This window comes from Natrix helvetica (assembly GCF_964273705.1).
Source record: "Natrix helvetica genome assembly, chromosome: 2".
NCBI classification, from domain to species: domain Eukaryota; kingdom Metazoa; phylum Chordata; class Lepidosauria; order Squamata; family Natricidae; genus Natrix; species Natrix helvetica.
This window is the reverse complement of record NC_138552.1, coordinates 59,294,273-59,317,082: the sequence shown is the minus strand read 5'-3', so window position 1 is coordinate 59,317,082 and position 22,810 is coordinate 59,294,273. Positions and strand designations below refer to the sequence as shown.

Here is a 22,810-nt window from a genome sequence, read left to right as displayed (position 1 = left end):
CTCCCCTTATATAAATCCTTCCTCTGAAATCAAAATTCACTTTCGAATGAAGCTCTTCTTTAGCACACACACACACACAAAAGGATTTCCCAGTCAATTGTTAACTTTAAACAGGCATTAAAGGTTACATTTCCTATGTACTTTTCAATAATATACCTCTGATGTAATTCAGGAACATTTTCCTATAACAAGAAAAGTCTTACATTAGAATCAACACTTCTACATTCCCCATAATTGAAGTTCTCTGATTAAATTAAAGAATTTAAAACATTAAAAACTGAAAGACAAAAATACCATATTTTTCAGACTATAAGATGCACAGGAGTATAAGACACCAGGTGTTCGAAAAGGTAAACAAGAAAAAAGGTTTTTGCCCTCCCCAGCCCTCAGGGCACTCTGGAAGCGTCCCAAATCCTCTGTGTGTCCCGTTTTTCGCAAAAACTGGGCACACAGAGGGTTTGGGAGAGCTGCAGAATGCTTCTGGGAGCTGGGGAGGGCAAAAATGCAGTGGGGGGGGGGTTTGGGAGGGGAAAAACTGACCCGTTTTTCACAAAAATCGCATGTGCAAAAGGTTTGGGAGGCCTGCAGAGTGCCCCTCGGGGCAGGAAAGAGCAAAAACAGCAAGTTGGGGGGGTGGGGTTGGGAGGCCAAAAATGGGCCCATTTTTTCACAAAAACAGGGCACACAGGAGGTTTGGGAGGCCTGCAGAGTGCTTCTGAGGGCTGGGGAGGGCAAAAACGCTCTCGTTTTGCAAAAACAGGCCCATTTTTCACCTCCCACACACCACATTTTTGCCCTCTCTAGCCCATAGATGCACTCTGCAGGCCTCCCAAACCCCCCCTTTTTTTTTGGCAAATATGGGACGCGCAGGGCGGGCTTTCCAGAGGCCAAAAATGGCTGTATTCGGTTTATAAGATGCACCAACATTTCCACCCTCTTTAAGGAGGTGGGGGAGGAGTGCATCTTATATTCCAAAAAGTACGGTAGTTCAAATAAGAAAATATACTGATAAATAATATAAGAATTATATAATAAAGTCCAATCTAATGCAGATCCTTAACTTTAAAAGAAAAACAAAAGTATGCAAATATTTGAAAGGATATGTAAATTATTCCTAGCTGATTAAATCTTACTTTCCTAATTTAAAAATATATTTCACGGAGTTATCTTAATTAGGAAAAAGACCAAGCAAACACATGTCTTTTTTTCTTATAACATTGTTTATGTACAGCTGATGAAATCCCAATGGAAGATAAGAATCTCAGAGTTTGATCCTGAAGCCATAAGCCACCATGGATTTGTGGTATCTGGAGAGGTGAGAATAAATGGGAATATCCACAATTATGTCTTCTTGTGGAACTTTCTGCATAACTTTATTTCGGTCCTCCCCATGGCAATGTCTCTCACTTTTCTCCAGAAATAGGGTGTCTTCACGGGCCCCACTATATAGTTCAACTTGGTCAGCGTGCTAATGAAAGGAAATCAATTGTTTTATGTCCATGCAGAAAGAGCCTTCCAATAATGACATGATTAACATTGGTATTAATTTATTTGAAATACAGGTAGTCATTAAATCACAACCACAGCTGAGCCCAATTGTTGTTAAGTGAGACATTTGTTAAGTGAGTGTTGCCCCATTTTAGATCTTTCTTGTCACAGCTGTTTAATGAATCATTGCAGATATTAAGTTAGTAACACAGTTGTTAAGTGGCTTCCCCATTGACTTTGCGTATCAGAAGGTCAAAAACGGGGATCACATGATGCAGTAACCTGCAATCGTCATAAATATGAGTCAGTTGCCAAGAGTCTGAATTTTGATCACATAACCACGGAAATACTACAACAGTTGTAAGTATGAAAAACAGCCATAACTCACTTTTTTAGTGCCATTGTAACTTTGAACAGTCACTAAACTCTTGCAAATCAAAGGCTACCTATAGTATATTTATGCATGTAAATTCCATTGTTTTTAATACAATTTCAGTCAAAAGAATCTATGGATGTTGCATAACAAACCAGAAACCAACTTTTAAAATATACCACCATTACTAATCATAACTGAATACTAGTACTATAATTCCATGAGCAGAGAAAAATTACAGTTAATTAATCTGAGTATGAAGTATGCACTCTTGAGATCTAATTTGAGAGGTCTTAATTTCAAAAGTTTACTTGAAGCATAAAATGCCCTTTTTGAATATCCTTACCCTATATTGTCAAAGAAACATTCATTGTTTTAAAAATCACTGATGTCCAAGGCTCTATATTCTTTGAAGAAGAAACATCTTACATAAATAAAATGAAATGGCCCTAATTAATTTTGGAAGTGGGGATGCCTTCTCTTTGGGTGGAATCATAGACCCGGAAAGATCTTTGAGTACAACTTCCTGCTTATATAGGAATTCAGGTTGATGTATCCCAATCAGATTGCCATTTAACTTCTGATGAGTACATTCACTGAAGGCAAACACACCACCTCTCTCTCTGGACTGTTGACTTAATCACCAAACTGATTTTTCTGAAAGTGTTTTTTCCCACTAACATTTAATTAGAACCTGTCTTCATATATCTTCAGTCCTTTATTCTATATCCTCGGGAATGATGGGAAATGGTCTTGAATTTCTTCTATAGGACATCCTTTCAGATAATCAGAATACTGTACTGTCTTAACCTTCCTCAGTCTAATTCTAGCCAGCTATTTCATTCCCTCTTGTTGTTGTTCTTGTAACTTCAAGTCAATATTGACTCCTAGTGACTACCTGGACCGTCTCCAGTTTGCTTGATAAAATTTCAGAACTGGTTTGCCACTGTCTCTTTCCTAAGGTTGAGAGAGAATGAACTGGTCCAAAATCACCCAGCTGGCTTTGTGCCTAAGATGGGACTAGAACTCATGGTTTCCCAAGTTTTAGCCTGGTGTCTTAATCACTACACCAAATTAATTCTAGTCCCAGGTTAATCACTGTTGTCCTTCCTCAACCACGTTAGAATTTTCTGAATTGTCCTTAAAATGTGATGCCTGTAAAGTACTCAAAAGTAGTATCTCACTAAATCAGAGTATATGTGCATACATATATTTTTCATTAAGGATGTCTGGGCAAACATGGGTAAAGAGCTATGTTTGTCTTGGACACCAGGTTGAGCATGATTTTCTTCCTCTTTAATAGAAGAAAGAATGAGCTATAAAATTTGTTAGGATTCAATAGTGACTTTATAAATATTTATTGTGTGCCAGTTTGGTGTAATGGTTAAGGCATTAGGCTAGAAACTCAGAGGCTGTGAATTCTAGTCCCACCATAGGCACAAAGTCAGCTGAATGACCTTGAGCCAGTCACTTTCTCTCAGCTCTAAGAAGGAGGTGATGGCAAACCGCTTTTGAAAAACCTCACCAAGAAAACTGCAGGAATTTATCCAGGCAGTTTCTAAGAATCAAACATGATTGAACAGAGTAAAAAAAAATTATTGCATTTTTAAAATGAGGCCCCTGTTTTGCATAAAAAAATAATTGTTTCCCCTGATTCCTACCTGCAAATGTAATGCTCGGTACTTCATATCTTGTTTCCAGGGCATCACATACTGTTTTGGAATCATTCCATGTTTGCATGAAAATCTTGGTAAATGGCAGTGAATAAACCTGGGAATATAATAAGCAAGTAAAGAGTCAATCAATAAATAAAAAAACTGAAAAGCATGACGTTATGATACATCAAAAACATCTCACAAACTACCAACAAACTATTGCAACTACATGGCATTACCGTAGCACACAATCCAAATAATGCACCCAAAGCATCCTAAGTAAACCAAAAGACCCAGCCTCCCCAGAAGAAAAAACAAGAGTCATCTTACTACAACATACAGTGTAGGAATTGTAACAGCCACTATGTAGGACAAACAGGCAGAAGATTAGCAGAATGCATCTATGAACACCAACTAGTAGTCAGAAGACCTGATGAAAATTTCACAACGCAGGGACACATGTAACCATAATTTCACCTGGGAAACTGAGGACCTTAGACCAAGCCAAGCCAAAAAGATTGGGGACCATTGCCATACACCACTGGATTGATGTACAATTATACGAGTCAATGTGCATCATTAGTGGAACGATTCAGTTAACTGTGATATACTAGTTGCCTACTCTGAGTCATGTACTACTACCTCTGGAAGTTAGATGAAAAAAAGCCGTCCTTCAAGAACATCTGAAGATTGGTAATTATACTGAGCAACAGTAGCTTACCTGGAGCGAAATAGGTTGATATCTAGACAAATAGCCATTTCTACTGCTTAAAGCACTTTAGAAAAACAATTTCAACACTCACATGTGGAAGCAATATTGGATAGAAAAGTGCCCCCCTGAATGTTGAAACCCTGCACTAGCAGAAATATGCTAGGAAGATGTTTAAAATTCTGATAAAATGTCAAATTAGCTTTTCCTTTTCCCACCATTTCTTAATGTTATAGAAAAAGAATGATTCTTTACATTAAGGAAACTCAAGAGGAAGACCTAATGCTTAATGAGCTTCTATAATAAAGACATATCTCAAGATTTTTTGAAAAAAATCTTATACTTTACTTATATATTTTCCCTTTTTATCATTCACCATTTCCCATTCTGATAATATGGACTGTTTAAGCCATCTCTCCTTTTATTTTTAAAAATCTTTAAGAACGTTTTATAAAAATCAACATTTTTGATTAAGTTTCTTCTGGTTAAAAACCATCTCATTAGATGGGACAATGGAAAAGCCACGACTACATTGCCACAAACACTAAAAATTAAGTTCAAAGAAAATGTTTACCATATTAAAGAGGAAAACATTGAAGTACTTTATTACCTATTATTCTTTTTAAAAAAGTTCAAAATACATATAACATTTTGGTGCTGTACCCCCTTGTTCTGTCCTAATTTTCAGTAAAATAGAAAAATAATTAAAATAAAATTTCTTCTTACAGATTCTAAAGGTTTAGGGAATAAAGTACATCTTAAACTATTTCATAAAAAATACAAAATGTTGCATTTTCTACAGTAAAGTGCTTTGGGAAATGGAATACAAGTAGTGGAAACAAATGGCTGTTATTTCCTAATTTATAAGTTGCTTCTGATTCTAGAACATTTATTTTGCAAAAATGGGATTGATAGGAAATAAAACAAAATGCAGTCAAATAAGAAAATAAAAGGGGAAAGAAGCAATTGGCACAAGATTACTTTTCAATGGAGAACAACCAATCACAGCCTTTAAATTCCCTGCTGCTGTACAACTTCAGGTTAATATAGTATAGTATACCTAAAAGTCTATGAACTCCATTCAGTTGATGATATACATGCAAACAAGCCCAGCCGATTCATGAGTTCAGATAAAACATGATGTTCAGCTGAGAATCCATTGAAGAATGGACAAATAGATTGCATGCATGTATATGAATTTTCAATGTAGCTTTGTCTCAATGCGTACCAAGGTCCCTGAAGAAATGTATTACTGTATAATTATGATTATTGGACAGGATGCTGGTCACTAGACAGGTTTAAATTGATATCTGTATGTTTGTTAAATCATCTTATTAGAACATGAGCATGAGCTTCTGACATTGTTATAAAAAAACCCACCTTAAAATATAACCACAAAAATGTTGCTTGTTTTTTGTATTTCTGAAGCATTTTCTTATTTACATCTTTCAAGAGGATTACTGAACAAAGAATTGAGGATTTTTGGCAGGCTCAATGCATTCTTAATCATTAACTTCAATTTCTTCCATTTCTAAAATACCTTCTGTGCTTGGTTTTGTTAATTGCACAACACACTGCAATTGAAAAGCAAGCACAATAACCCACTTGAGAACATCCTTAAATTGGATGTTAAAATCCATCTACTTCTGACTGATAGCTGCTGGAAAAGATACATTTTCTCCCCCACTATCCCAAATATCTGTCCGGATTGAAGTCCCTCTCTTACCCTCTGAGGTTTGTATTGACCCCTTTGGTAACCATATTGGTTTTAGACCCCTCAGGGGGTTCAGATTTGGGGCTGCTGCTCATGCTACAGGAAATGCTGCTCCTGGCTGTTGGTAACTTATCAAGCAAACTGGCACCTGCATCAAGGCAAGGATTATGATGCATCAGCCATTGTCAGGTTGATGACATAATAAGAAATGCCCTTTCAATGAACACATGGCTAAAATATAACAAAATCTGAAACTTTGACCCTTAGGTGCTGATGAGGAAGCAGATGCTTATATATTTTGATGGAGGTGGAAAATGCAAAGAACATTAGGTTAGTGTGAAAGAAGAATATGGGGATAGGATTATGGTCATTGCATCTTTGAAAACCTATATTATCAGAGGAAACAGGTCAAGGCAGTAGGTAGTTGTTTTTAGCCTTGAGAGAAGATCCAATTCAACAAAACCTTTATATATGATTAAATTATCATACATAATTGTCCCTTCAATTTAATCTAGTGGTAACTTGTATGCAGTTAATAAACTTCATTATTAGAAAAGGACTTAACTACCACATCTTACTGCCCTCTATGCCACTCCCATTCTTATGAGTGCAACCTAAACTTACTGCAATGTTTTAGGAAAGTTGGGATGTAACACATATTTTACTCACTATAGGAATTGATTATGTGACATGAGTATTGATGATAGTGATTCTGTATCTAAGGCCATCAGAGGCTAGGAGGGCAAATCTGTTGTACAGGCAGTCCTCAACTTACAAGCACAACTGAGCCCAAAATGTCCTTTGCTAAGCGAGAGTGTTAAGTGAGTTTTGTCCCATTTTACAATATTTCTTGCCACAATTGTTAAGTAAATCCACTGTTGAGTTAGTAGAACAGTTAGGTTAATCTGACTTCCCCATTGACTTTGCTTGTTAGGTCACAAAAGGTGATGTCACTGGAACTATCATAAATACATTCCTGTTGCCAAGCATCTGAAGGTTGATCATGTGGGGATGCTGCAATGATCGTGTGAAAAAATAGTCATGTCAGTTTTTTTCATAAGTCAGTGCCATTGTAACTTCAGTCACTAAACGAATGCAATGTTGTAAGTCAACAACTATCTGTACTTTCTTTAGTGGTTGATAAAATATATACTAATTTATAACATTTCTTCCCCAAAGGATTCATAAATGAGGAACAAATATGTACATGAAGGGAAAAATGAAATTCCAACAGGAACAGCTCTCACCTACTGTACCATTTTTTTCATAAAAAAGTCTTTTAAACATCATAGCAATAACAATTGATTAAATCATTCCAAGGCAGTATGGCTTCTTTGTGATAATAAAGGAAGATTGAGGAAGAAAATATAAACTTTGCTATAGACAGTTCAGTGGGCAAGTCCTTTTAATATACAAAACACTTTTAATCAGCAGCATCTGTTTTCACAATAAAATTTCTGAAATTCATTGTGTAAGTTTGAATTAAAAATTTAACACACACAAATGTATATAACTGAAATAAGCTGTTGGTCTTCATGGATTTAACTACCAGTGCTGAAGTTTGATATATTGACAGAATAACCTAAGCAAGAGAGTTCATTTCACTATCCCAGCTCTTTCATTTTTTTTAAAGACCAACTGGAAATCCTAAAAAAAAAAAATCCACCCAAAAAATCCTCCCCAAAACAAATTGAATAACTTAAAAGTGAATAATTGTATTTATTTTATGTATTATAAATGAAAATTAAACCAGATTTGCGATTTCCACTCTAATCTTATGAAACCTTAGACTTATGATACATAAGTCTACTGCTATGAGTCATACAAATGTACTGCTTGATTTCTTAATTTTTTTGTTCTTTTAAGATAACTATAATTAATGGGGATTAACAATGGAGATTAAATCTTATAGCCAACTGCCATCTTCAGAATTATTAGTCTCAAAACAAAATGTGAAACTGAGACACAAGTTCTGTACCCATTTATGCTATCTAAATTCAGACTGAGGTGGTGTTCTTCAAATCTCTGATATCAATTAGGTCTAAGCCACAACTAATTTAAGATTTACTGATTTAAGTGGTCTATTTTAACTAATTTGATGCAGGATTGTTAGCTCAAAACTCAGGTATAAGAAACTGAAAACTGAAAGAACTGTAAAAGAGAAAAGTTTGCTTTAATTATTTTAATTTAAATATTTTCTCAGAAAATAGTCAATATAAGCTGGAATTGAAGTTCTCTATGCATGCAATGTATAGTATTCATCACTTTGTGTTATATAACAAAACCTCAGGTTCTATCATTAAAACAGGAGACAAACTGGAAAATACTAGGTCTTCTTCAGAAGTAACCTTTTTGTGAAGGGCATCCAAATGAAAAACATTTGAAATGGCTGCATTATATTCCCTATTGCTCCATCTATAAAATCTTGCAAGTAGACTGAATACCAATCTGGCTCGAAGGCAAAACCTGTTCTGAAATTCATCATGAAAATAATTATCAGCTAAAAGACTTCCATACCAGAGTATGTGTCAGAGTGATATTTATTTATATTACTATTAGTGAAATGAAATAGTGCTTCCATGCAGTTATATTCAGTTCCATACACAGGTTTTATTTTTGGAATGACAGCATTCAGGTTTTTTTCTTAATGTTAAAACTAACTGTGGGATGAAAGAATGTGTATTAGGTGTTAAGTGTCTGTTGAAATTAAGAACTAAATTAAGATGTAGAGCACTCATGATCTGAAGCAAACTGAAAACTTAAGCATCAACTGTAAGAAATAAAATGGTCCTTTCCAACATGTGACTGATTCACATAATAGGCACTATTGCAACTAATGAAAAGATATAACATAAAATTGACCATTAATATATACATCACAAAGATTTTAATTCCTCAAGTATCTAGTACACAAAAGATACTATCACTTTCATCTGTTTCAAAGACATGTTCTACATCAAGTTTTATTTCCCCATGTCCTTCTTGCAAGTCATCCAGAGAAGCCAGGGCTTCATTTGTGTCACTCGCAAAAGTCTCTCGGGAGGCATCGTCGTATTCCTGAAGATTAAGTCCTTTAATAGCTTGCTTCATCTTTTTGCCCAGCACTTGAAATCTCCTCTTCTTCGCAGCACATTTGTTCTCATACTCCTTTTGATTTTCAATATAGAAGATTTCCTTTAAAGAGAATGTTAATACCCCATGAAGTGAGAAGGAATAATAGACAAAAGCAGCTTTTGCAAAACACCAACTGCCCTAACCAACTTTTAGAGCTAATTGGGGCTACTCAACAAAGAACCGTCAAGTTTTTTTTAAAAAGCTGGTTTTTTTGCAAATATTTCTGCAGAATTATTTGAAAATGTATTATTCTCTGTAGAGTTAAAAGAAAGTCTTGTTATAAAATAATATCTTTATAATAAAATAAATGCCTCTCCATTTATAATATCGAGAAAGTTTCTAAAAATTGAAAGACATACTTTGAATCTATTGAAAGGAAGGAACAAAAAAAAAAAAACCCAGGAAAGTGAGCCAGTTTATTATAGATATGAAATATGCTATAAAGGGAATTTGGCTTTGAAATATAGTCAAATAGAGAAGTGAGAGACACAAAGACCCTTTGTTTTTTGGAGAATTAGCTTTAGGAAGATAGGAGGCTGTCCAGGTTGTTGATAGGCCCATATAATATTTCCCAAATACATCCCTGCAGAGACTCTACATGAGGGTCCTCCCCTTTGTCTGTAGTTCAGAAGAGACAGACCCTAAGCAATAAAGTGGCCCATCAACTCAGCATTCTCTTCCATCCACTTTTGGAACTTCTTGCATCGTAAAGATTACATATGTTTTCTTCATTACACATTAAAAATGTACTCTACAAAGAAACCCTACAGAGAACAAAACTGCATACTGAGACTCCGTATGAAAAGAATAGTCATCCTACAGTTTGGAATAAAGAAAAGCACCAGGCAGGGTTACTCCCATCTGCTCTATACATCTTTCGAATAGAGTTGGGCAGGATTCAAATATAGAACACAACAGTGGGATGTTATTTAGCTGACTTACTACAACTGAGGACTCATGACTTCAATAAGAGAATTATTGTTACTATTTTGATGGCTTGGATTATTCCATCATTATATCATTGAGAAGAGTAACTATTTATAGGCAGTTGCCTAAAAAATGAAGAATTTAATTATTAGGGAATGCTGATTTTGAATGTACCACCTTGTTTGTCTGTTCATTTTTGCATACTGGCAGATATATGAGGAACAGTTGAACATGAAATTATTTTTCACACTTACAATGGTTGCAGCATTCTCATGGTCACATGATCAAAATTTGGTCTCTTAGAAACTGGCATGTATAATGGTTGCCAGATTTTGGGGGCCATATGATCCCCTTTTGTGACCTTCTGACAAGTAAAATCAACGAGGAAGCCAGATCACTTAACAACCTTGTTACTAACTTAACAACTGCAGTGATTCACTTAACAAATGTGACAAGAATGATCATAAAATGGGGCAAAACTCACTTAACAACTATCTTGCTTAGCAACAGAGATTTTGGGCTGAATTGTGGCCATAAATTGAGGATTACCTGTATTTCATGAAATGCATAAAGGAATGTGAGAAAATAAAGCCAGAATATTGTATTAATAAAAGTTTGCTGCAAGTTAGAATGTAGAAATTAATATTTACCTTAATTTGTTCACTGGTTATGCAAGGTGTGTTTTTCAGCAAGTTTATATAAACTCCACCTGGAGTTCTTCTTCTAGAACCATCCTGGAATGATGAAAAAATAAACCTTTTAAAAATAGCAAGTGTAAAACATAACAAGTGTTTTGTTGCTTGGAATCTGAATATATATCTGAGGTACAATGAGAATAGAAAATGCAAATATTAGTTACTTGTAAAAAATATTAACAGGGCTTTATTTAATTATTGAAAGTCTGACTGTATAAACTGAAAAAAATATTGTTTGAAGAATCAAATGTTTCAAGAAATAAAGTAGCAAATAAATTGAGATTATGGTTTCTCCCTATTTAGTTTCTCCTGAGGGTTTCTGGCAAGATAGCAATGTGTTACAATGCTATTTATTTCTCTAGCTTTCCAAAACTTATGGATACAGTATTCATATTTTTTTAAAAAACAGCTGGTAAGCAAAAAACCCAAACAAACCCAAAAAACCAAATTATATTATTTGTTATTCCTATTGTTTTGGAGAGATTAAAAGTTAAGTTTGGAAACCTCAGAGAGAGTCTTTCTGCTTTGGCTTCTTTTCCAACTGTGCAGACTTCCTTCAGACAGTCTCTCAACTTTGATTTCTATAGAATCTATTATAGCTGGGAGTGAGATTTTGAGTGAAAAATTATCCATACATCCCTTCATGAGGTCTGGCTGAAACCCCAACCCGAAAGGGAAGTATACAGACAATAACTCTCCTTCCTGTAATTCACATATTTTCTGAATAAAAAAAATCATCTTTCCAATTCTTCTCCTCATGTAAATACATTTTTTTTATTTTTCCCAGAATCAAAATTCAGGTAGAAAGTGTCAAAAATGACCTTTATTTCCCACATTTAATTTGTTGCTGGAACTCCTGATGTGTATAATAAATCAAAGTAGTGATATCCAGGAAATGTGTGGATTCCTGAATTGGAACACAAATGTTTATTATGTGCAGGTATTTTAGCTTTATAAATAATTATTAGAGGTATTTTCTAAAATTTATTGAAATTGTGTAATTGTATTGGAAATATTCTGGGGATACAGTAACCAATATGTTTAATGTTACATGATAGGGTAATTAAGTACTAAGAATGTAGGTAAAATTTAGTTTATTTTACACAATCCATCAAATATCAAGGAATTTTAATTCTGGAAAAAGGTTATCATGTTTTGTGGATATAAGTATTATTATCCAGATTAAAGAGACTGATGAAAATACTCTAAATCTATGGCAGTGACGTGTGGTGAGGTTTATGGCTGGTGAGGCAGCAATATTTTTAGACTTGTGGACTTCAACTCCCAGAATTCCACAGCCAGGCATGCTCAGTTCCGATAGTTTCCTTTTTTCTTTTTCTTCTCCCTTCCCCTCCTTCCTCCCTCTCTCCCCCTCTCTCAAACACACACACACACACACACACACACACAGAAGTTGGATTGTAGTGTTTAATTCCATGTAGCTGATTTACAGTGCAAAGGAGGAGTTATTTTTGCCCTGTCCAATTGCATTTTCTTTGATAAAAGGGACGGAAAGATGGTCTGGGTTCCCTCTTGAATGAGAGAATCCATTTTAGTCAACTGCTGGCCGGGACTCCCCAGCTCAGCTGCTTCCCGGGCGGGCAGCGCTTGCCAGACGGGGCGACGGGAACTTAAAAAAGCCTCTAAAGCTCTGAGCTCTGCCGCGGGCGAAAGAAAGCGCTTTAGTCAGTGGGGTGTCGGGGGAGAGGATAGAATGCTCGGCAGTGCTGAAGTGAGGCTAGCTAGCTGCTGCCTCCCCGTGCATGAATGACTGCCTGTTTAAAAAGCCTCTAAAGCTCTGAGCTCTGCCGCCTCACTTCAGCACTGCCGAGCATTCCCTCCTCTCCCTCGACACCACACTGACTAAAGCGCTTTCTTTCCCCCGCGGCAGAGCTCAGAGCTTTAGAGGCTTTTTTAAACAGGCAGTCATTCACGGTGTGGCAGCAGCTGGCTAGTCTCACTTCAGCACTCGCCTTTTCCCATTTACATTTTTTTTCCCTTTTCATGATTGACAGTGGTGAGGCTGTGCCTCCCCTGCCTGCACGTCACTGATCTATGGGGGTAGAATAATTATGATGAAAATGAATATTGCTTCAAGACTGATACCTATTTTCAGAAGAATATAAAGTATTGGTTTCAGTGAAATATTCCACACATTGACAAATTAATAGTTACATTTTTATGGAAGGAATGAACACCTAGGATTTCTCTTTCTAACCTACTACTTTTACATGATGAAGGTAGTTTCAGTATCTTGATTTTAGAAATTTCCTGATTTTATAATTAAGCATGTATGTTAACTTCAAGAAGGCATTGTTATAAAAAGGAAGTGATTATTCACCACTATAAAAAGGCTCAACTGAAGTGTTACTTTAACTCTTGGCAAGGTCTAGATTCTAATACAGCAGGAATGTGTTTATATTTTTCAACCCTGAAGATAGTTAAACACATTTGGATCCCACTGGAAAGAAAATTCAATAGATTCCTGTTTGCATTAGAAATTGATTCTGTAGACCACAGCTGTCATCTTGGCCCGCGAGCTGGATGCGTCACATGCTGGCCATGCCCACGCCCAGTTTAGCGAAGGGGCAAAAAGTCACGATACATCACATGATGCCGTGACATCATGGGTTTGACACCCCTGCTAATCCTTATTTCAAAACAGCTAGAAAGACTTTGGAGAGGAGAGAGAATTTGGGCTGAAAATGAGAAAAAATGCTCATTCAGATAATAACAACACCTTCAACTCTTCTAAGCTTAGTGCTCTTCTGAGCTTACTCGTTTTCTTGCAGACGTTTCATTACCCAAACTAGGCAACATCATCAGTGATCACATCTGCAATGAAATATCTGCAGGAAAACAAACAAGCCCAGAGAGCACTAAGGACCCCTCATTTAAACCCTGAACTACAAATATTCTCCTTTATTTGTACTCTTCTAAGGAATACAACTGTGTAATACAACTGAATATTACAAAGACTGTAATAATTTTTCTAGGCATATGCATTTAAAAAAAAATATAGGAAAGGAAATACCATTTGGGCTCATTTAGTATTAATTAAGCTGCAATCCTAACAAACTACATGTATAAAGAAATAACAAATTATTTCTTACCATGATTAAAAGACCCCCATTTTGCTCCACCTCAGCTGTTTCCATCAGTAGTTCAATAGATTTCTTTTTCCCAATGATTTTCACTACCCGTACAATTAGATCTTTCTTTGGTTCATGAAGCCTGAAAGAAAGGTGAAAATGTTATATTTGTCAAGTAATTTGAGTGACAATATTTTCAAAAACAAATCCATTATTACAAATTTGAGTAATCTTTTGGTATATCTTATGTCAAACAGTTTTCCTTTTGCAGCCATAATTACAGTGACATGGATAGGTGTATAAATGTATGTTGTCTATGAGAAATTAAGTTCCGGAAGAGTAACCTATTTAGCACTCTGAATAACAAAATACTTAAAGATACTGCAAAGTTGTTTATCTCAACAACAGCCTTTCTTTAAGACCAAAAGTACTTTAATAAAAAAATTATTCAAAACCAGAATATGTTTATCTTTTGCTATTATCTTAAAATATGGCTTTTGTGGAAAATGTCTCAAATAAAAGATCAAAATCTTACCGATAGGCAATTTCATCTGCCACTTTTTCTTCAGGATCATCTTCTGAAATTTCATACCTCCCTTTAAAATTCATTTCTTGTCTTTGACCCACTCTCTCCTTTATGGGCCTTTTCCGTTTCCACAGACTTTGTCTATTCACCTCTTCCTCCTCCTCTTTTGATACAATCTTTTTATCATCTTGCATATATTCATCCAACTCTTTGTCTAATGTCTTCCCTACTTCGGATTCAGATTGTTTCACCAACTGTTTTGCTAAGATGTAGTTGTAGGCCTCTGATCCTCGCCTTTTGTCCAGGTTGCCATCCATCCATAGAATCCCAAGGTTTTTTGCCATATCATCTTGATTCTGTTTTTGCAAAACTTCACCCCATATATTGTTGACTTTTTTAGGGATCTGTTTTTGAGAGTTTGGAGAAAACTGGAAAAGCTCTGGCTTGGGGGGAGGAAGGTTTGAACATTTTTGTCGCTTTCGCTTCCATAGACCACTCTCTTCATCAGAATCTGAAAAACTTTCATCGGTTGAATCCATACTTTTCACTGTCCGATAAGGAACACTTGTTGCTGATTGTGAACTGGTGCTTGGAAAAGATATTGCTGGATTACCGTTATCATTCTGAAATATAAATGTACGGTACATATTTATATTAAAAAAAATCACTTGTACTATTTTTACCTTTTTTCATGTACCCTAGATAGCATCCTAGAAACAAAACTGCTGAAATTTTAGTAGGGATTAATTAGAAATCCATAGTTTGCAGACATTTATATTAGGGGAGAATATTCAGAGAGCCCCAACACACAAAAAGAATTAAGGGAAAATTTGGGCAGAGTGAACAGAACTTCAAGTACAACAGAAAATTTAACAGAGTACTTTATACCTTTTCACAGCTAATTGTGTGTATAAAAACAATTCATATTATTACAATATTTTTTTAAATTAAATGTTATTATGTCAACCTTGCTGCTTAATGCAGATATTAGTCCAATATATTTGAAGTACACATGTTGCTTGATGAAATGAAAGAATATATAATCTAGACAGTTGATGAAAAACAATTGATGAAAGCTGAGAGAAAAAGGATATCTAAGTACCTTTAGCTGGATTTAATATGAAATCTGTTAACAATGCACAGAAATCACAATAATCATCTACTGATAGTACACTGAAATCACATTCTCTCTCTCTCTCCTCTCCCTTTCCTGAAGAACTTGCTGTTCTATAAAGCACAAACTCTAAATAGTATTCACTAGACAGTTAAGATTTTGTTTTAAAATTGTAAAAAAAAATGAGCTGCTTACTGAATTTGATTTCAGATTTCTTTACAAATAATAATCAAGAGCCTTGGTGGCACAATGGTTAGAACACAGTATTGCAGGCTAATTCTGCCCACTGCCAGGAGTTTGATCCTGATGGGCTCAAGTTTGATTCAGCCTTCCATCTCTCCAAGGTCAGTAAAATGAGGACCCAGATTATTGGAGGCAATATGCTGACATTGTAAACCACTCAGAGAGTGCTATAAGGTACAATGGGGCAGTATATAAGTCTAAGGGCTATAGCTATTGCTAATAAAAAAAAAACTATAGTGCAATTGTCTCAGCAATTGTTTGTAATATTAAATATATCACTTTTTACTGTAAAGTTCATTCATGTTTATTCACCACATTGAAAATATATAGACACTTATATGTCTAAGTAACTATAAAGTGATAAAGAATGAAGGCAGAATGGGGTTCAGTACTGTCATATGCAAATTATCAGAACAGCCACATACATATGTAACCAGCAATATTTCACATAAAGATACTGTATTTTCACCATATAATGCAATAAGAATTTAGGCCAACGTCTCCTAACCATGGTTCTATCATGCTTTTAATACCTTGCTGGCTGATGATTATAGGTTGTCTACATTATTGCCCAATACATTTGGAGAGCAGCAAATTGGGAACAGAATACTTGTTTACACAGCTAATTTTATAGTAGCCTTTTCCTTGTTACACTGCAGCAATAGAAGACTGTCTTCAGAACATCTTGGATATTTGATAGTGTAAGGTTTTCTAAGCACATTTTAACAATTCTTGAATCTGATTGCAATTGAAGATGTCAACAGTTCACTGATGGTTTGCAGAAGACGCTGATGCCTACTTTTTACCACATCAATTAATATTTTTCTATTACTACATTAAAAAGTAACTCCTAGCAGACACATAATGAGATTCATATCAATCTAATGAACATGTTCCTACTTACTTATAAGAAAGCTCCATTAAACAAAATAGAAGATACCTCTCTCTCCCTATGTATGTATGTATGTATGTATGTATGTATGTATGTATGTATGTTTTCGTAGATTTTCACGGGTGTAGGTATGCTGGTTTTGTTGTATTCGGGTCTTTTCCCGTGTAAGGTTGAGATTGTCTTTGCAACGTTTCGGCAGGATCTCACCTGCCATCTTCAAGCTGTGGGCTTAAAACAACCAATCATTCCACTTACTGAAACAAAGCCAGCACCCCATCCCCTCCCACCAAGACTTACAGAAAGACGGCAGCTCCGATCACATTTTAAGCCCACAGCTTGAAGATGGCAGGTGTGATCCTGCCGAAACGTTGCAAAGACAATCTCAACCTTACACGGGAAAAGACCCGAATACAACAAAACCAGCATATATATATCAGTTTGATATATTCAAAATATTTTTGATCTGCTAATGGTAATTCATACTTGTCACAGCAGTAATCCATGTACTGTTCATATGGATGTAGACTATACTGATATAGAGGGCATACTGACCTGACTTTCTATTTACAACAGTTATTATGACTAATATTTACATTGCTACTAATAGTTCTTAGCTAGTTCTTTTATATTTCTTAACTCAACCAGATTCTATTTAGGTTGGTTTTATCTTGAGGATATTTCACGAGAGGAGAAAATAAAGATTACTGAAATTCACAGAAGATTTCAATGTTTTTCTTATGTATTTGATACACATTTCTTTGCCATCATACAAAAATTTAAATTATATCATCTGCTACTGAAAATTGAAATTCCATGATGCAACCTCGCATCTTCCGCTTGAAAAGTTTAATTGGACAGACAACCCGAATGTCATACACATCTTTCTGAGAATCATGGGAGTTGTAGATCCACCTTACAACTAAAACCATAATTTCCGTTGCTAAGCAAGGCAGTTCAGTGAGTCATGACCCATTTTTGATCTTTTTGCCATGGTTGTTAGGTGACACACTAACAACCAGTTGTTGTTAAGTAAATCATGTGGTCATTAAGTGAATCATGTCCCCCCCCCCATTGATTTTGCTTGTCAGAAGCTTTAGGAAAATGACAACCCCAGGACACCAGGACGCTGCCACCATTGTAAATATATGCTGGTTGGCAAGCACCCAAAGTTTGATCATGTGACTGGGGATGCTGCAAAAGTCATATGTGAGAACTGATCATATGTCACTTTTTTCAATGCCATTGTAACTCTGAACAGCCATTAAACAAGTGGCTATAAATCAAGGACTATCTGTATTTGGATGCAGATTTTCATGAAACCATGTAATAATAAGCCCAGTGAACCAGGGCCTATGCAGGAAAGCTTTTGGATCTTTGAATGTCCCCTTCAATGGGGAAATTGCCAAAGAACTTCACAGAACTCTGAAACTACATCTTGACACATGGCAATGGCATCTGCAAAGGTGGTAAAAAAGGCACAGTGACAGAAATGACATTGGCATCACAATGTAAGTCCCACCTCTTCTGTACATGCACCAACATAAAATATATAAATGAAAGAAGTGGGCTTGCAATACTGCTTCTGTCATCCCTTTTGATCTTTCCTGTCTGCAGATGCTGTTGGTACCATAGAAATATTGTTACTCCGCTTCTGAAGGCATCCACTTTTAGAAAATTGGACAGATTTACATTCCAACCAGAGGAAATAGAGGTACTCTTCTGATTCACTCTAGAGCAGGCGTGTCAAACTGGCGGCCTGCAGGCCAGATGCATCATGTGCAAGTCACACCCACCTCAGTTCCGTAAATGGGAAAAACGTCGCGAAATGTGATGATGTGTCAAGTTTGACACCCGTGCTCTAAAGTTATTCTTTTTTTAAAAAAAGAGTCCGAGCATTTTAAAAGGGAAAAAAAACAGAAACAAAACCAAAACAGCACAAAGTACAGGTAGTCATCCAGCCTGCCCATTCGTGGGACTGAATCTCGTATCTTGAACAGGATTACTTCCTTTAACCCACACATTCACTAATCGAATGTGAGGCTCGTTAAATGCACATGAGGTATTTCAGGATGGGGAAGGCCATGGGGGCCTAGTGATGGAACAGGCCACCTGACTAAGAACACCCAAGGCCTCTCCACCCCACTGAAATATTTCATGCTCCCACAATTGCTTTTCCCATCCACCCAAGCTGCCGTGCTGGGTCACATACCATACCAAGATCTTGAAAGCAGTCTCCTTTCCAGCCTATCAGCTGCACTTACCCCTCTGCAACTCCGTTTGGTATGGGCAACCTCGTCCGGCACTTTGCCGGCCAAATTGGAGCTCTGTTTAGGCCCGTGCAGGCCTCACCTGGCGTTTTACCATCCAAAATGGAGGTTCAGAGGGGCGGATCAAGATGAAGTATGTGTATTAATCATACTAATCAGCAGAATATGAAAAATATATATTTTATATTCGTTAGTGAGAAATATATTCTTATTTAACAAACTATTTTCAATTTAAATGTTAAAACTTTATGTTCAGAGAAACTCACATTTTGGGTGTGATATAAGCCCATAAACAGAACTACAGTCTAGAAATTGATTTTTGTGTTAAATTATATGTCAGCTTTATTTTTCAATTACGGGTTATTTTAGACATTTTAAGACAGGGGTGTCAAACTCAAGGTCGGATCAGGCCCACGGAGTGCTTACATCTGGCCCTTGGGGCCACCTTAGAAACAGTGGACCAGCCCGCAGTGCCTCTACCAGCGAAAACGGAGCTCAGGAGGGCTGCATGCCCCCCAAGGTAAGAACAACCTGATGCGGCCCTCAGTTGAATCAAGTTTGACACCCCTATTTTAAGACATGCTGCCACAAATTAGTATTTTATTCATCTACTGAAGGAATTGTACACACTTTCCAGTGCAAAGCAGAATATCCTAGCAGCTGCTGGCATGTACAAAGCTAGTTTAGTATACTTGGAACAATGAGGTTAGCAATATTTAATAGAAAGATGGCATATTGGAAAAGAAATTCAACTTCTAGAATTTGCTTTACTCTGTTAGAAACCTTTTAATCAAACTGCTGATGAAATGCTTACTACATTGTCACCAACTATGGAAGAATGAGCCAACCTGACCAAAAGCTTTTAGAAGATAAATTAGCTGAGTAATCAATACTGAACTTATATGTCATCCGTAAAACAGCTTACGGCAGGAATTTGTTTTAGAGTAAGTTTATTATTGAACAATTGTTAGAGGCTGTCTTAATCTGAACAATTCTGGTGCTGTACATAAGCAATTGAAATAATGAATTAAACATCCTACTAAGGCTGCAGGGTGCTAGAACTGTTGCAAGCAGCATGTCCTCTGTATACTTCTGAGCCAGCAGTATTTCAATTGTTATATATAAAATCTTATGCTTGAGTGATATTTCACTCTGACTTTATATACCAGTAATCTCACTAATAACCCACCTAAGTCTTTTAATTTTAGAAAACTAATGATGAAGTCCACAAGGTTAGAAAATAATTTTTGCTGATTATGTATAGCTTGTATCTGACATAATGGGTCCAGACTAGACACTTTTGGGAACACTTTTTAAGCAAATGAGTCTGAACTATCATGTGATACTATTATAATTTTTTCCACATTTAATAGGCTAAAATTAGCATGCCTTTAAACACGGTGATCAAATTTAAAGTTATTGTCTCTTCAGAAGCATAAGTGGATATCTTAATGCTGACTGAGTCATTGTGCTGTTTAAAGAACCCCCCCCAAAAAAAAAACTGTTAGAAAAAGCGCATAATCAGTAGATAGCTGGATCTGAGATAAAAATGAAGTTTTATAAAATACTTAAAAAATGAAATTAAAAGGAAGTTCTATTTCCATAATGAAACAGACCAGAAGATCTTGGAGCAAATTTGTCTTTTATGGGAAAAAAAACCCCTCCCAGAAACCCTTCTCTCACAGAATGGTTTTAGAAAGCTATCCAAATGCGGTCAGGAAAGATGCCAAGTGAAATCGCAGAAACGAAACTGAAAGAGCTCAGAACCCGCACAGCAGAAAAGAATCCCGTTTTCCTAATATGAACATTTAAACGAGACCAACCACAGCACCTATCTACAATTTGAAAATTTACAGCTACGTCGGGGAAAACTAGATGCACCGAAGTACAAAACACTTCTGGATAAAGAGAAAAACCACGCCTTCCTCTTCAAAATAGATCCTGGAGCAGGGTCTGCTGGTTGCAATCCCCAGAAAAAACACCCTGCCCTATTACTGGCCCATACATCCAGGGAATCATCCAAATAATTACATCTGAAATCTTATGAGTCGGTATTAGTGTTCTGCTACAATGATAATTTCTTTACGTCCAGTACACTGGAAAGTAGCTTACAAGGCAAGACTTCGGGAGAAGCCAATGCACTAAGAAACAGCAACAACTTATTGCTTGGCGGGTAGGAACCGGATCTCACTCCGGTTCAAGCAGGGGAAAATAGCCTAGACATTCATTCCAATGCGATGGTGCCAAAATAAGAGCGGGAAGACAAGCTTCCTCCCAAGATGCTAACCTCACTGTCCTACGCATTGCAAAGCTCGCCGGTTTTCCTCTGTGGAGGAAAATACCGGCTCTCCTCTTTCAGCCCACAGGAAGAACTGGTATGAGTTTGCCAGACCTGTTGGGGACTCCTGGAAGGAGCAGAGACCGGCATTTCGCAGTCCGAGTCTGAAATCTCTCCATCTTCGACATCCTGCTCCATTCTTGGAACTTCCGACGCCATCTTCCCCCTCTCAATTAGATCAGGAGCCGCGAAGGGACAAGCCTTTAAGGCACGGCCTTAAAGCCAGAAAAACTACAAAGACCACAATGCCTTGCTCTGAGGAGAAAAGGCGGACCCATGAGCATTTCCCGCCCGCCATTCTCGAAACTTCGTGGGAATTGTAGTCTTTTAATTTCCGCCCGACAATGTACATCCGTTTTCTATATTGAGAGATTTCCCGCGTTGGTCTTTTCAGGCCTTTATTTTATGCCGCAAAATCTAAAACCCGGATGCCGGGATTGTTTTCTCAGGATACAAGAAAGAAGGGACGGTGATGGTGAAAAACATCTATCGTTTATTAAAGCTGTAATCACGACATGGCATGTCCATTTTTTTTACATGTCTGTCTACACATTGTGATGGGTGTTGTACTGCTAGACCAAGTCACTGATTTGGGGGTGGTAGGCATTTTCAGGTTTTGTCAAAAAGAAGAGTTTACAATTAACCCTAACAGCATAAAATATAGCAATCACTGACTATCATTTAAATAAATGTTCCCGATTACTTAATCCTTTATCTTTTCGTAACATACTGTAACACCGCAAATACTGTATATGTCTTTCAAGATGCATCTAATCTTTATTGACTTTGTGAGATTCACGCACCATGAAAAAGCCCTTGTGATTTTTCTGTGAGATTATGTGAGATTCTAATCCTGATACTTCTGTTAAGTAAGTAAGGTCCCCGTCAGTGGTGGGTTCCTGCCGGATCGCACCGGATCGCGCGCTCCCTTTCGGCGCTGAACCCGGAAGTACGTTCTGGCCCTGCCCCTGGTGACGGGACGACGCTTGCCTGCACTCCACCAGCTCGGCTGGGACCGGAGACGTTTCTCTGCTCAGCAATGTCTTCAGTGGAGCGGTGGCAGCCTGGCAGGCTGAGCCTGCGTCCCTTTCAGGCGCTCCGCTCCGCTGAGGAAACGTCTCCGGTCCCAGCTGGTGGAGCGCAGGCAAGCGTCGTCCCGTCGCCAGGGGCGGGGCAAGAACGTACTTCCGGGTTCAGCGCCGAAAGGGAGCGCGCGATCCGGTGCGATCCGGCAGGAACCCACCACTGGTCCCCGTTAGGAGAGTGAGTGTGCAGAGAAGCGTAATGAGAGTTGTATGGACGAACACACACAAACCAGCATACAGGGACACTGAATAGTATAAAATATAGTAGTTTACTATGTGGAAATATAGAGGTATTCAGAGTTCAGTTTACAGTCCAAGTCATACGCGGTTCAGTCAGTCAGTTACCAAATAGTCAGTCTAGCACACAAAGTAGCTAACAGTAGCAAAACACAGTACCTCAAGATACACCGATCAGTGTCTAACAGACAGCTAACAGCCATTCTGGCTCCCTCTTATGGCTGCTTGAGGTAACAAGCCAATTACATCTCTAGCATTTAAAGTAACAGATACATTTGTTACAATCATAGCTTATATACATTGCCAATCCAAGCCTAGGGTTACATCCCTAACAACTTCAA

At 37.1% G+C, this 22,810-nt stretch overlaps 2 protein-coding genes across 4 annotated transcripts; both read right to left on the bottom strand.

Moving 5' to 3' along the window:
* Positions 1 to 1,234: 1,234 nt before the first annotated feature.
* On the bottom strand, positions 1,235 to 6,034 carry SPMIP10 (sperm microtubule inner protein 10; the record flags this gene model as incomplete). The annotated part of the gene is made up of 3 exons (XM_081943827.1): positions 1,235 to 1,468; positions 3,523 to 3,631; positions 5,952 to 6,034. 3 exons carry the CDS (start codon positions 6,032 to 6,034, stop codon positions 1,262 to 1,264), a joined length of 399 nt encoding a protein of 132 aa, XP_081799953.1. The 3' UTR covers positions 1,235 to 1,261.
* A 1,292-nt stretch (positions 6,035 to 7,326) lies between these two features.
* On the bottom strand, positions 7,327 to 22,691 carry PHAX (phosphorylated adaptor for RNA export). Of its 3 annotated transcripts, none has more exons than XM_081944807.1 (5): positions 22,629 to 22,691; positions 14,303 to 14,916; positions 13,789 to 13,909; positions 10,631 to 10,714; positions 7,327 to 9,113 (listed from the first exon to the last, which is right to left on the bottom strand). In XM_081944807.1, exons 2-5 carry the CDS (start codon positions 14,830 to 14,832, stop codon positions 8,835 to 8,837), a joined length of 1,014 nt encoding a protein of 337 aa, XP_081800933.1. In that variant the 5' UTR covers positions 14,833 to 14,916; positions 22,629 to 22,691; the 3' UTR covers positions 7,327 to 8,834. The 3 variants fall into 3 exon arrangements, with proteins under 3 accessions (XP_081800933.1, XP_081800932.1, XP_081800934.1); XM_081944806.1 differs by lacking the exon at positions 22,629 to 22,691 and adding an exon at positions 21,202 to 21,349; XM_081944808.1 differs by lacking the exon at positions 22,629 to 22,691 and adding an exon at positions 21,097 to 21,236.
* Positions 22,692 to 22,810: the final 119 nt, after the last annotated feature.